The 12,315-nt window shown below is 41.3% G+C and overlaps 1 protein-coding gene across 5 annotated transcripts in view; it reads left to right on the top strand.

Moving 5' to 3' along the window:
- The window catches only part of TENM1 (teneurin transmembrane protein 1), a 1,319,062-nt gene that overhangs the window by 1,124,033 nt on the left and 182,714 nt on the right, over nucleotides 1-12,315 (top strand). For all 5 annotated transcript variants that reach the window (XM_073641092.1, XM_073641091.1, XM_073641090.1 and 2 more), the window contains one exon: nucleotides 3,831-3,974. In XM_073641092.1, coding sequence (XP_073497193.1) covers nucleotides 3,831-3,974 — 144 coding nt within the window. The remainder of the gene's footprint in view (nucleotides 1-3,830; nucleotides 3,975-12,315) is intronic.

Raw genomic sequence — 12,315 nt, 5'->3', positions numbered from 1 at the left:
GGTTGCCACACTGTTAGATCCCCGGTACAAAAGTAAATTTGCAGAAATTATTCCTGCCATAGAAAGGGATGCACGCATGCAGGAGTATCAGCAGAGACTGTTGCAGAATCTTACATGTGCTTTTCCACAAAATACCAGTGGTGCACGTAGTGAATCTCACAGTTCCAACTTGCCAACCGTGGTCTGTATGGAATTGTTCAATAAAGGGCCCAAAATTAAGATAACATAGATGGGAGAGGTCTCTATGAATAGGAATTCCTAAGTATTTGATACCCTGTGAGGGCCAGGCAAAGGGAAAGTTGGACTGGATGGAATCCTATATGGATTTAGGGAGGGAGACATCGAGGGCCTCAGACTTCGCTGCATTGATTTTAAAATTTTACCATGTAACAAAGTGATCTATTTCAGCCATAACAGCAGGGATGGATATATGTGATTGAGTGATATATACTAGGACATCATCAGCAAATAGAGAGCACTTGTACTCGGTGCCTCCCACCTCAATCCACCTAATATTGGGGTTATGGCGAATTGATGAGAGCAGGTGCTCCGTCACTAGGATGTATAAGAGAGGGGACAGAGGACATCCCTGCCTTGTCCCATTGGTGATTGTGAAAGGTGATGAAAATGTTCTGACGCACCCCCTGGGCCTTGGGACACCCGGAGCCGGACCCTTTTTGGTGGAATGCTTTCTCAGCATCCAACGAGAGTATCTACTTACAAATTTTTAACTGCATCTAGCCCAGGAAATACTTTGTGCCTAGTAGCAGTGTCTGCTAGTCAGCGGATTATCCCGGCTGTTAAGCAAGCTACACCACCTGTAGTTTGGACACCTAATTTTTTCAAAGGAAATGCTTCGGGACCACGGGATACTTAGTGAAGAGCATCAGGAGGCACCCCAAGGCATAGGGGCTGGGACTGGCACTAGGATGCCTTGCGGTGGACAGCCGAGCTCGATCCTTATAAAAGCTTTTTAACTGCAGCAGCTTTAGTGTACGCTACTGGAGCTGGAATTACGCGGCTGCTGGCATGAGACTTGCCATCCAATAGATCCTTGTAAATGGATTTAAAGTGTATTCATTCAAATTAGAGGGACAATTTAAATTAAAAAGCTTAGAGCTGCCTCCACCACAGGGGGGCTCTCTCGACCCACCAGCGGACAGGCACCAGTATTGGGAGAGGGGGGCTGGCCGTCAGGGTTCACCGCGGCTCTGGCACAAACCCGGCGACACGGAGGTGGCACGGGCAGGAGCGGACTGGCCGTCTCGGCTTCTCACTTTTTGGATTTTAGAAGGGCATGACATGCCTATATCTGTGTCTCCCCCTCCTTTTACTCCTCCACCTCTTTTCTTTTCGCATGACTATATGTACTTGTCACTTTTCCATGTGTTAGTTGTGTCTTCTGAGCAGTTTGTCAGCTTTTGGACACCTTTGAAGGTGTTTTCTATGTGTTTCTATGTGTTTTTGTTTGCCTGCCATTGGTTTTAACGGTGTTCGAAGGTGTTCGACGAACAGTTCGACGAACAGTTCGGCGAACACACGGGTGTTCGACGAACCGAACTCGAACACTACGGGGGTGGCTCAACACTATTCATAACGGACAATTAGTGTCCAGTGCTAATCACCGAACACGGACTTCTCCAGGTAGTCCGTTGCAATGTTCGGAGTTCCTGGTGATGTCCAGAGAGAGAATTATTTCCAGATCAAAAGTTCAGGTGCCTATTGTTTTCAATGGGGTTCGGGATCTGGTTGAAGTTTGGGTACAGTTCTGATAGCTGAACCAAACTTTGGAATAAAGTTCGGGTCGGGTACCAGAACTCAAACATCCACGGGTCTGCTCTTCCCTGATTATGATAGAAATTTCATCTTGACCATCATTTTTAGGGTTAGTGCACACACTGAATATTTGTAGCAGATTTTTCTGCTGCAAACGCCAGATTGTTGAGAGGAAATACTCTGCCTAAATATGCAAGTTTTTGATGTTCTTGCCTCGGTTTTAAGAATATTTTGATGTGTTTTTACTGACTTTTTTCCCATTCATTTTAATGGGTGAAAAATGTTGCAAAAACTCTGAAAGAAGTGACATGATGCAGATTTGAAAAAAACACTATGGTCCAAATCTACAAGGAAAAAATAAACAGCAGGTGCATGAGATATCAGAAATATTATTCGCTTTACAGGTACTGTAAAACACTGCTTGTTTTGCCATGGTAAAAACGCTTGAAAAAAACAAGGCCAAAAAAGCAAGTGGTGAACAAGGAGACACAGGAGGAAGTTTTTTTCAAGTCCAATAAATTTTAGTCGACCTACTGTACACTAGTTATCTGCGTCATGTCACTGATATGGATGCATGGGGTCTTACTTTTTAGGTTTAAATTACATTTTCTTTATGATATATAGAACATGCTTCATCATGCATAATAAATGTTTGACAAATTTCTATAGGAAATTGTTAGAAAATGTAAAGAGGATCTGTAAGCTTTGAAGTAGCTTCTTACAGAGCAGAAGTAGCTGAGCAGAATGATATATAGATTTGTGGGAAACAATTCAATAGCTCTGGGTAGGAAGACAATCACTAATTTGGACCATGCCCTTAGGACCACCCCTGATTAGCCTAGAATAAGCAGAGATCTCAATGACTAAAAGACACGTTATAATGTATTTTAGTCATCGAGATCTCTGCTTATTCTGAGCTAAGCAGGGGTGGTCCTAAGGGGATGGTCCTACTCAGTGATTGGCTTCCTTCCTTACATTACTGTGCATACAAAGATAGCTGTCAATCATTGATTAGACCGCCTGCTTGACTACTAACACCTGAATTAAAATGAATAAAGTCTAAGGTACTATGAATATTTTCCCAGAAACCTATAAATCAATCCATTCTGGTTCCCTTCTCTAAAACCTTATACCTATACTTTGCACTGTTTGTTTTCTTTAAACACCTTACACCCTGATTGTCGTGATTATTGATCTCCAATTTGAGTCTTTAGCTGTCATAAAACTAGCAGTCTGCAGCTATTCTGACAAGTTTGTAGCTGTTTGGTGGCTGGAAATCACAGATTTTTTTTTGGACATAAGTATAGTATGTTTAAGGGTCTACATACAAAAGTGTCCATCACAGACATCATATATCTCATTTTATCAATACTAGTGATAATTCTACATAAGGTTTTCTTAAATCCTAGAGGTAATTTTGTCCTTCAATCTAGACGGAAGTAATTTGTTATTTTTATTATCTTAAAAGTGCATAGGATTTGGTTACTACATACAAATAAATAGGGAATATACAATAATAGTTTTTTCAAACAATCGCATAAAATAAGTTATATACTGTATATATGAACATTGCATGAGACTTCTTGCAGGAAAGACATCCATTTATTCATTCCTGACAGGCAGGATGATCATTTAATAACTACTGGACTGACTCTTTGCTAAGGAGTTCTTGATCACCAAATTGGACTGTACGCTCGCACAGTACAGGCAAGGATTAATCTGTCCATAAGTTATTTTGTGCTTTCAGCATTTCATGAACTGAAATATGACTTTTTCTGTGCTTTAGGCAAACAGTAATAGAGGCAATTTACTTTGGCTGCTTTTTCATTTGAAGATAACATGTCAGCCGGCTAAAAAGTAAAGTATCAGAAATTCTTCATAAAGACATACAAACTTCAGTGATTTATACTTGTATTATTCAGCTGTCATTTGGAGTCATCAGATCTGAGATTTGACTGATCTGCGTACCTGAACATCTGATGAAATTTTGCAAAATAATCAAATGCATAACTGGCAGAAAATGTATTTCAACCATTTATTTTCCTGTGTGGCAGTGTCAGTTGGATATGAATATGAGTCATGCCCAGACCTTGTATTATGGGAACGGAGGACAGTCACCTTGCAAGGCTTTGAGATGGATTCTTCAAATCTCGGAGGATGGACCTTTAACAAACATCATATACTAAATCCTCATAATGGTAAGAAAAAAATTACAGAAGCTATTTGTGTAACATTAATCATGATAAAATATGAATTTTCAGAAATAGTTAAAGGAGTTATCTCATCTTTACTAGCTCTCCTCTACCACTCTCTGGCCACAACCTTCTTTCCTTCTCTGTCAAGAACGGTCTCCTCACCCACTTACCGTACACACAGAAATCTACGTGCCATTAATACCCAGCAACTTATGAACAACCTACAGTCATCTTTAGCCCCCATCCTCTCCCTCTCCTGTCCAGACTCAGCATTGTCACACTATAACAACACATTGCAGAGTGCCCTGGATGAAGCAGCATCTGCTACACACAGAATGACTCTGCATAGACGGCAGCCCTGGCACACGATGCAAGCACGCTTACTCCAGCGCTGCTCAAGGTGCACAGAGCGTCTGTGGAGAAAATCACTTTCGGCAGAAGACTTCATCCACTACAAGTTCATGCTCCAAACTTATAACTCTGCTCTCCATCTGGCTAAACAAGTCTACTTTACCACTCTCATCACATCTCTAGCCAACAATCCTAAATGAGTCTTTGAAATCTTCCACTCCCTCCTGAGCCCTAAAGTACAGACCCCTGTCACCAACCTAAGCACTGATGATCTGGCCAATTATTTTCTACAAAAAATTAATCATATCCATCAAGACATTTTTACACAATCCCCTCAGAGTCTGGATCCCCTTTCCTCCCGCATCTCAAGTTCACTTTCCATCTTCGAGCCGGTCACAGAAGAAGAAATGACCAGACTCCTCGCTTCTTCCCACCCTACAACCTGCAACAGTGACCCTATTCCCTCACACCTCCTTCAGTTCCTTTCCCCAGCTGTCACTACCCACCTAACTAAAATCTTTAACCTCTCTATTTCTTTGGGTACCTTTCCCTTTTCATTCAAACATGCTATTATAACCCCTTTACTGAAAAAGCCATCCCTGGACCAGAACTACACTGCTAACTACAGACCGGTCTCTAATCTTCCCTTCATCTCTAAACTCCTGGAATGCCTGGTCCACTCCCGTCTAATCCGCTATCTCTCAGATAACGCTCTTCTTGACCCTTTGCAATCTGGTTTCCGCTCCTCACATTCTACTGAAACTGCCCTCACTAAATTCTTTAATGATCTACTAACAGCTAAATCTAATGGTCACTACTCTCTCCTGGTTTTCCTCCTATCTCTCTGACCGCTCCTTCATGGTATCTTTTGCCTGCTCTTCTTCCTCTAATCTTCCCCTTACTATCAGGGTTCCACAAGGATCAGTCCTAGGTCCCCTCCTCTTCTCCTTGTATGCTGCCCCTATTGGACAAACCATCAGCAGATTTGGTTTCCAGTATCATCTCTATGCTGATAACAACTATACACCTCTTCACCTGACATCACTCCCACTCTAGTACAAAATACCAGTGATTGTCTGTCCGCTGTCTCTAACATCATGTCCTCCCTCTATCTGAAACTGATTCTCTCCAAAACTGATTCTCTCCAAAACTGAACTCCTTGTTTTTCTTACCTCTACTAACCCAACTCTACCTGACTTTTCAATTTCCTTGGGTGGCGCTACCATAACCCCCAAGCAGTAAGCTCACTGTCTTGGAGTCATATTTGACACACAACTTTCCTTTATTCCCCATATTCAATCACTCACTCGCTCATGTCACCTGCAGCTTAAAAGCATCTCCAGAATCCGACCTTTTCTCACCTTTGATACTGCAAAAACTCTTACTGTCGCTCTTATTCACTCTCGCCTGGACTACTGCAACTCTCTTCTAATCGGTCTTCCTCTAAACAAACTCTCTCCTCTCCAATCCATTCTGAATGCAGCAGCCAGGGTCGTATTTCTATCAGGCCACTTAACCGATGCCTCTATCCTGTGCCAGTCAATGCACTGGTTACCCATTCACCACAGAATACAATACAAACTCATCTCTCTCACCCACAAATCTCTCCACAGTTCTGTACTGCCCTATATGTCATCCCTCATTTCTGTCTATCACCCCTCCTGTGCCCTCCGTTCTGCAACTGATCTAAGACTAACATCCTCCTTAATCCGAATCTCACACATCCGTCTCCAAGACTCTCGGGCCGCGCTAGTTTTCTGGAATGCACTGCCCCAAACGATCCGACTAATATCTAGCCCCCATGTCTTCAAACACGCTTTAAAAATACATCTGTTTAGACAAGCCAATCACCTCAACTCACCAACCTAACACTCCCCTGTCCCCTCCTAAATGTTAATCTTAATCTTCCCCTGCCTATTCATCTGTCTCCACATCCTCCATGCACTGAATAGCACACGGTAACTGCTCTTAGACAGATACTGGCTGATTACCATGTTCTACCTATTGTGTCCCCCCATTTCCATATAGACTGTAAGCTTGCGAGCAGGGACCTCACTCCTCATGTAACTGTTGAAATGTGATTCATTGTATTGTTTATATTCTCTGTATATGTCCCTACTTAATTGTAAAGTGCTGCGGAATATGTTGGCGCTATATAAATAAAAATTATTATTATTATTATCTTCATTCATGGGTGAATTTGCAAATAGCTTGTAAATACAAGCAACTTTGCAATTTACCCATTAGTAAAATTATTTCTGTTCTCAGGAACAGAGGGATTTGTACATCTATTGTGTGCAGCTCCTTACCTAGGTTGCAAGCAACTGTGCATTCTCAGAGTGGCCGGTAACCAAGGTAAGGAGTGTGCACCACTTGCAGTCTTTATGATTTAGAACCTGCAAGCGCTGCTCTGAAGCTGGTCACATCACTGAATTCAGCCAGCTTCAGTCCCCATGTGTTCCTCCCATGTTGCAGTGACAAAGCTGTTATTGCTAATAGCATGGGAAAATGTTCAATTCGGACCAGTGTCTTTGGTCTAAACTATCAATCTTCAGGAACGCACTGTCCCCCCGGCAAGTAGGAAGCTGTAAGGTAGAGGAGCGGTGGACTCCTGAAGAAAGAAGATGAGACAAGCCATTTAAATTGAGGAAATTGAAAATTCTTAAAAATGGACAGAGGGCAATTAGTCTCATTATTGGCTTATATTATGGCCTCAACTAGAGATGAGCGGACCTGTGGATGTTCGGGTTCATCAGGTACGACCGAACTTTAGTTCAAAGTTCGGTTCAGGTACCAGAACTGTACCCGAATTTGAACCTGAACCCGAACACCAGAGAAATCAATGGTGACCTAAATTTGATGCTGTAATATCTCTCTCTCTCGCTCTCTCTATCTCTCTCCTCCCTAAACTTCAGAACTTTAAAACGGACTTCCAGGAGAAGTCTGTGTTCAGAGATCAGCACCGGACACTAGGTGTCCTGTTCGAACCCTGAACTTTGCAATTCGAGTTCGCTTATCTCTTGCCTCAACATCAGGAACATGTATAGGCCTATGGAGCAACATGATGTGCACACTGCAGCCAATTACTCAGCTTGGCCATCATGTCTAGGGAGACAGCACAAGAGCACTGAGCTGTGGTCATGTAGCGGTGTCCAAATAACACTGCAAGGCAGGATTCAAGTACGGCACAGCAGGCGAGGAGGCAGAAAAAAAACACTGGCGTTATTATGTAAAAAGGGATTATATGTCAGAAGATAAGAATAACAGTATTTACAATGATAATATTAATAACATGAATATAAGAAGAAATAGCTGAAGCATATCACAAAACTATGCTCCAGCTATGGCAATGAAAGTTCAATACAAACAGTAAAAATCAAGTAAATCTCAGCTAATTCTCCATCTGGCTTTCCGCTAATCGGGCCACGCTGCTACAGCGTCCTAACTAAAGAAAACTGCACTAAACCCTAACACAGTTCACCACCGGTGTTTCACTCACAATTGTGCAGATCAGGAACAGAAAGACAGCTGCTGCTTCGTTTTGATACAGCTGAGCCAGATGAGTTGCACTTGAGTTCTTTCTCCTGTATATTGGATCTTTTTCCCTCTGCAAGTCAGGCAAGTCTGGTTTCACTTTCAATGATGACAGATGGCTGACACTCTGTGTTATCTGATACCTCAGGACACCAATCTTCAGGGAAGCTGTTCTAGAGAAGCGATGCAGCTCTTTACTTTTGGACACAGTCCTGACAACAAATCTTGCAACAGTCCGAACTTTATTTTTCCCCAGAGAACATCAGTTCCTCTTAATGTCTCTCCTTATCAGGACACCGGCAAATGTCCTGTTAGTTACCTCAGACACACATGAGGTCTCTCACTTCCTGGTTCTTCTCCCTTCTACAGCACATACCAAAACAACAAGGGGGAGGCGACTAATCCAAGAGTAATAATCAGAGGTGAGCAAGGTCTCTTAAAGCCACAGTGTCATTCAATGTCCAGTAAGCGCTGACCCCCTACAGTCACATGCTCTATTTATGAAGCCACCCCGTTGCAGCCATATCAAGAAAGACTGTCAGGCAGCACTGAAGTTGCAGGGAATAAGTAATGATGATTTCTTATTTTCAATATTCAGCATCTTTGGGGTGTTAAAATTAAAATCAGAAAACCACTTTAAAACTTAAACTTAAAATATAGAATGTCGTTCTATTCAAAGTCCAAAAATGTGCAAAAATGTTGTCATTATCTACTGCTACAGATTCAGATATGATAATAAAAATAAAAGTTTAGTACAGTGTCATAAACATTTAATATAATGTATCATGAACAATATTGTTGCTGTAAATAAAAGTATATGAAAAGTTATAAGACTTGAGATTAAAACTGTGAAAATGTTATTAAATGTGAATAATGCTTCGGAAGTTCAAGAAGAAAATCACATTTCTTTTTGAATATTTGTTTATTCATCCATGGAAAAATCATCTAGGACTTCAGGTAACAACTGGAACATTACAGCTTCGCTGTTACATTCATTTTCATATCATTTATTGCCAGTATGTAAAAAAGAAGTTATTAAGATTCCCGCAATCCCTATGTAGGTGTCATAAATCATCACAGTCAAGAGCCATTTCATTCAATGGGAAATTTGTGATAATTTTAGGATGACGCTGGAGTTTTATCCAGATGAATTGTCTGTGGTGGGCAAACTACCTTAATGAAGCTGTACTATGATAAAAAAATACAAGCAATGCCTGAGATACAGACACTCATGGATCATGTAAACTGGGAATGTAGGAGCAAAAATACTAGGAAACTCTCGACCTTTAGGGACATTTTTTATCTTTTCTTAAATGCATGTATTTGGGGCTAAAAAAATAGTTTTGCAATTGGGTTTCATTAAAAATGTTGCACTGTTTGGTTTTTCCTGGCTCTTTGTTTCCTGAGACATTCAACTTTGATGTGGTCTATGGTCATAAATCAGATGAGAAGAACCTAGTAAAATACACATGTGAGTTACAGGCTCCTCCATCAGACTGTCAGAATGAGCTCACTGACAGATTCTCAGCTAACCCATTCTGCAGCCAGCAATAGACAGTGCACCATAGAGGCTGTAGAAGGCAAACAGTGTAAAAGCTTTTACAAAACCCAATCAAACAAAATTATCTTTTCCCAAAAGTACATGCATTTAAGTAAGAAAAAAACACATATATTTTATTTTTTTATTTTTCATCTCCGTAGCGGAGATATTAGCTTGTAAAGGTTATACAGTGGTGGCCCCAAAAGTATTGGCACCCCTGCAATTCTGTCAGATAATACTCAGTTTCTTCCTGAAAATGATTGCAATCACAAATTCTTTGGTATTCTTATCTTCATTTAATTTGTCTTCAATGAAAAAACACAAAAAGAATTGTCCTAAAGCCAAATTGGATACAATTCCACACCAAACCTAAGAAAGGGGGTGGACAAAAGTATTGGCACTGTTTGAAAAATCATGTGATGCTTCTCTAATTCGTGTAATTAACAGCACCTGTAACTTACCTGTGGCACCTAACAGGTGTTGGCAATAACTAAATCACGCTTGCAGCCAGTTAACATGGATTAAAGTTGACTCAACCTCTGTCCTGTGTCCTTGTGTGTACCACATTGAGCATGGAGAAAAGAAAGAAGACCAAAGAACTGTCTGAGGACTTGAGAAACCAAATTGTGAGGAAGCATGAGCAATCTCAAGGCTACAAGTCCATCTCCAAAGACCTGAATGTTCCTGTGTCTTCCGTGCGCAGTGTCATCAAGAAGTTTAAAGCCCATGGCACTGTGGCTAACCTCCCTAGATGTGGACGGAAAAGAAAAATTGACAAGAGATTTCAACGCAAGATTGTGCGGATGGTGGATAAAGAACCTCGACTAACATCCAAACAAGTTCAAGCTGCCCTGCAGTCCGAGGGTACAACAGTGTCAACCCGTACTATCCGTCAGCGTCTGAATGAAAAGGGACTGTATGGTAGGATACCCAGGAAGACCCCACTTCTTACCCCGAGACATAAAAAAGCCAGGCTGGAGTTTGCCAAAACTTACCTGAGAAAGCCTAAAATGTTTTGGAAGAATGTTCTCTGGTCAGATGAGACAAAAGTAGAGCTTTTTGGCAAAAAGCATCAACATAGAGTGTACAGGAAACAAAAAAGAGACATTCAAAGAAAAGAACACGGTCCCTACAGTCAAACATGGCAGAGGTTCCCTGATGTTTTGGGGTTGCTTTGCTGCCTCTTGCACTGGACTGCTTGACCGTGTGCATGACATTATGAAGTCTGAAGACTACCAACAAATTTTGCAGCATAATGTAGGGCCCAGTGTGAGAAAGCTGGGTCTCCCTCAGAGGTCATGGGTCTTCCAGCAGGACAATGACCCAAAACACACTTCCAAAAGCACTATAAAATGGTTTGAGAGAAAGCACTGGAGACTTCTAAGGTGCCAGCAATGAGTCCAGACCTGAATCCCATAGAACACCTGTGGAGAGATCTCAAAATGGCAGTTTGGAGAAGGCACCCTTCAAATATCAGGGACCTGGAGCACTTTGCCAAAGAAGAATGGTCTACAATTCCAGCAGAGCATTGTAAGAAACTCATTGATGGTTACCGGAAGCAGTTGTTCGCAGTTATTTTGGCTAAAGGTTGTGCAACCAAGTATTAGGCTGAGGGTGCCAATACTTTTGTCTGGCCCATTTTTGGAGTTTTGTGAGAAATGATCAATGATTTGATTTTTGCTTCATTCTCTTTTGTGTTTTTTCCTTGCAAGCAAATTAAATGAAGATAATAATATGAAAGAATTTGTGATTGCAATCATTTTCAGTAAGAAAATGAGCATTATCTGACAGAATTGCAGGGGTGGCAATACTTTTGGCCATCACTGTATGCTATTTTCTAGCTTCTTCTATAAATTTGTTGTGTGTGTATGATGTTGCCTAATCATAAGCAGGAGGTGCCATGTAGGGATTTTCAGCCACTTCATCATGACATGTCCTGTTAAGCACCTAAAATGTGGTGAAAGGTCCTCTTTAAGCACTATGGCTCTTTTATAGTTGTATCTGACACAATGGGTCCCCGGGACCACCACTGTGCAGGACAAATACCAAAGGGACCTCAGTCTTTTTATTCTCCAATGGGTTGGACCACACAAATCATAATAATGCTTAGCATCAATATTTTAGCTGTGTAATTTATCTAAACCCACCTCAGTTACAAATATACACCCCCCCTTCATTATTCGATGTTTGGTCATGTGATCCCCAGTCTGACAACCAGTCTACTACATGCACTCTGACTCCACCGATGTCACCTATTAATTCTCCCATGGCAGCTCTCAGACTCCTCTCCACCTCACTCTGCTCCATCTTTCTTATTCCTTTTTGTGTCTTCCCATGCAGCTAAAGATATAGGTGAAGACTTAAGAAATTATCTAAAAGAAAAACTGTCTTTGCTGTTCATAGCAGCCAGTTATACAGCTTTAATTTTATATTCTGTTCTGGTAAAATGAAAGCTGTACTGTGATTGGTTGATTTACAGTTTCATAACCTCTCCTATAATTTACTGCTTTATATAAGAGAGCTGTGATATAGGAAGTGAGACAGGCTGAAGCTGCCTCACATAGAGTGGGATACGCTGAGACTCTGCTGCATACATCACACCAGATACAATGAGACTTTGCTGTTTACATCACACCGGATACACTGAGACCTTGATGCATACATCACACCAGATACACTGAGACTTTGCTGTTTACATCACACCGGATACACTGAGACCTTGATGTATACATCACACCGGATACACTGAGACTTTGCTATATACATCACACCAGATACACTGAGACTTTGCTTTATATACATCACCTAGGATACAAACTCTGCTGTATATATCACATATGATAGACTGAAACTCAGTTGTATATGTCATATACGATATGCTGAGACTGCTGTATACATCACTTAGGATACACAGACACA

The sequence above is a fragment of the Phyllobates terribilis genome, unplaced genomic scaffold, assembly GCF_046119375.1.
Source record: "Phyllobates terribilis strain yellow unplaced genomic scaffold, ASM4611937v1 Scaffold_7__3_contigs__length_470593459, whole genome shotgun sequence".
Taxonomy (NCBI): Eukaryota; Metazoa; Chordata; class Amphibia; order Anura; family Dendrobatidae; genus Phyllobates; species Phyllobates terribilis.
Note: the sequence above shows the minus strand (reverse complement) of the source record. Positions and strands in the feature narration are given on the sequence as shown.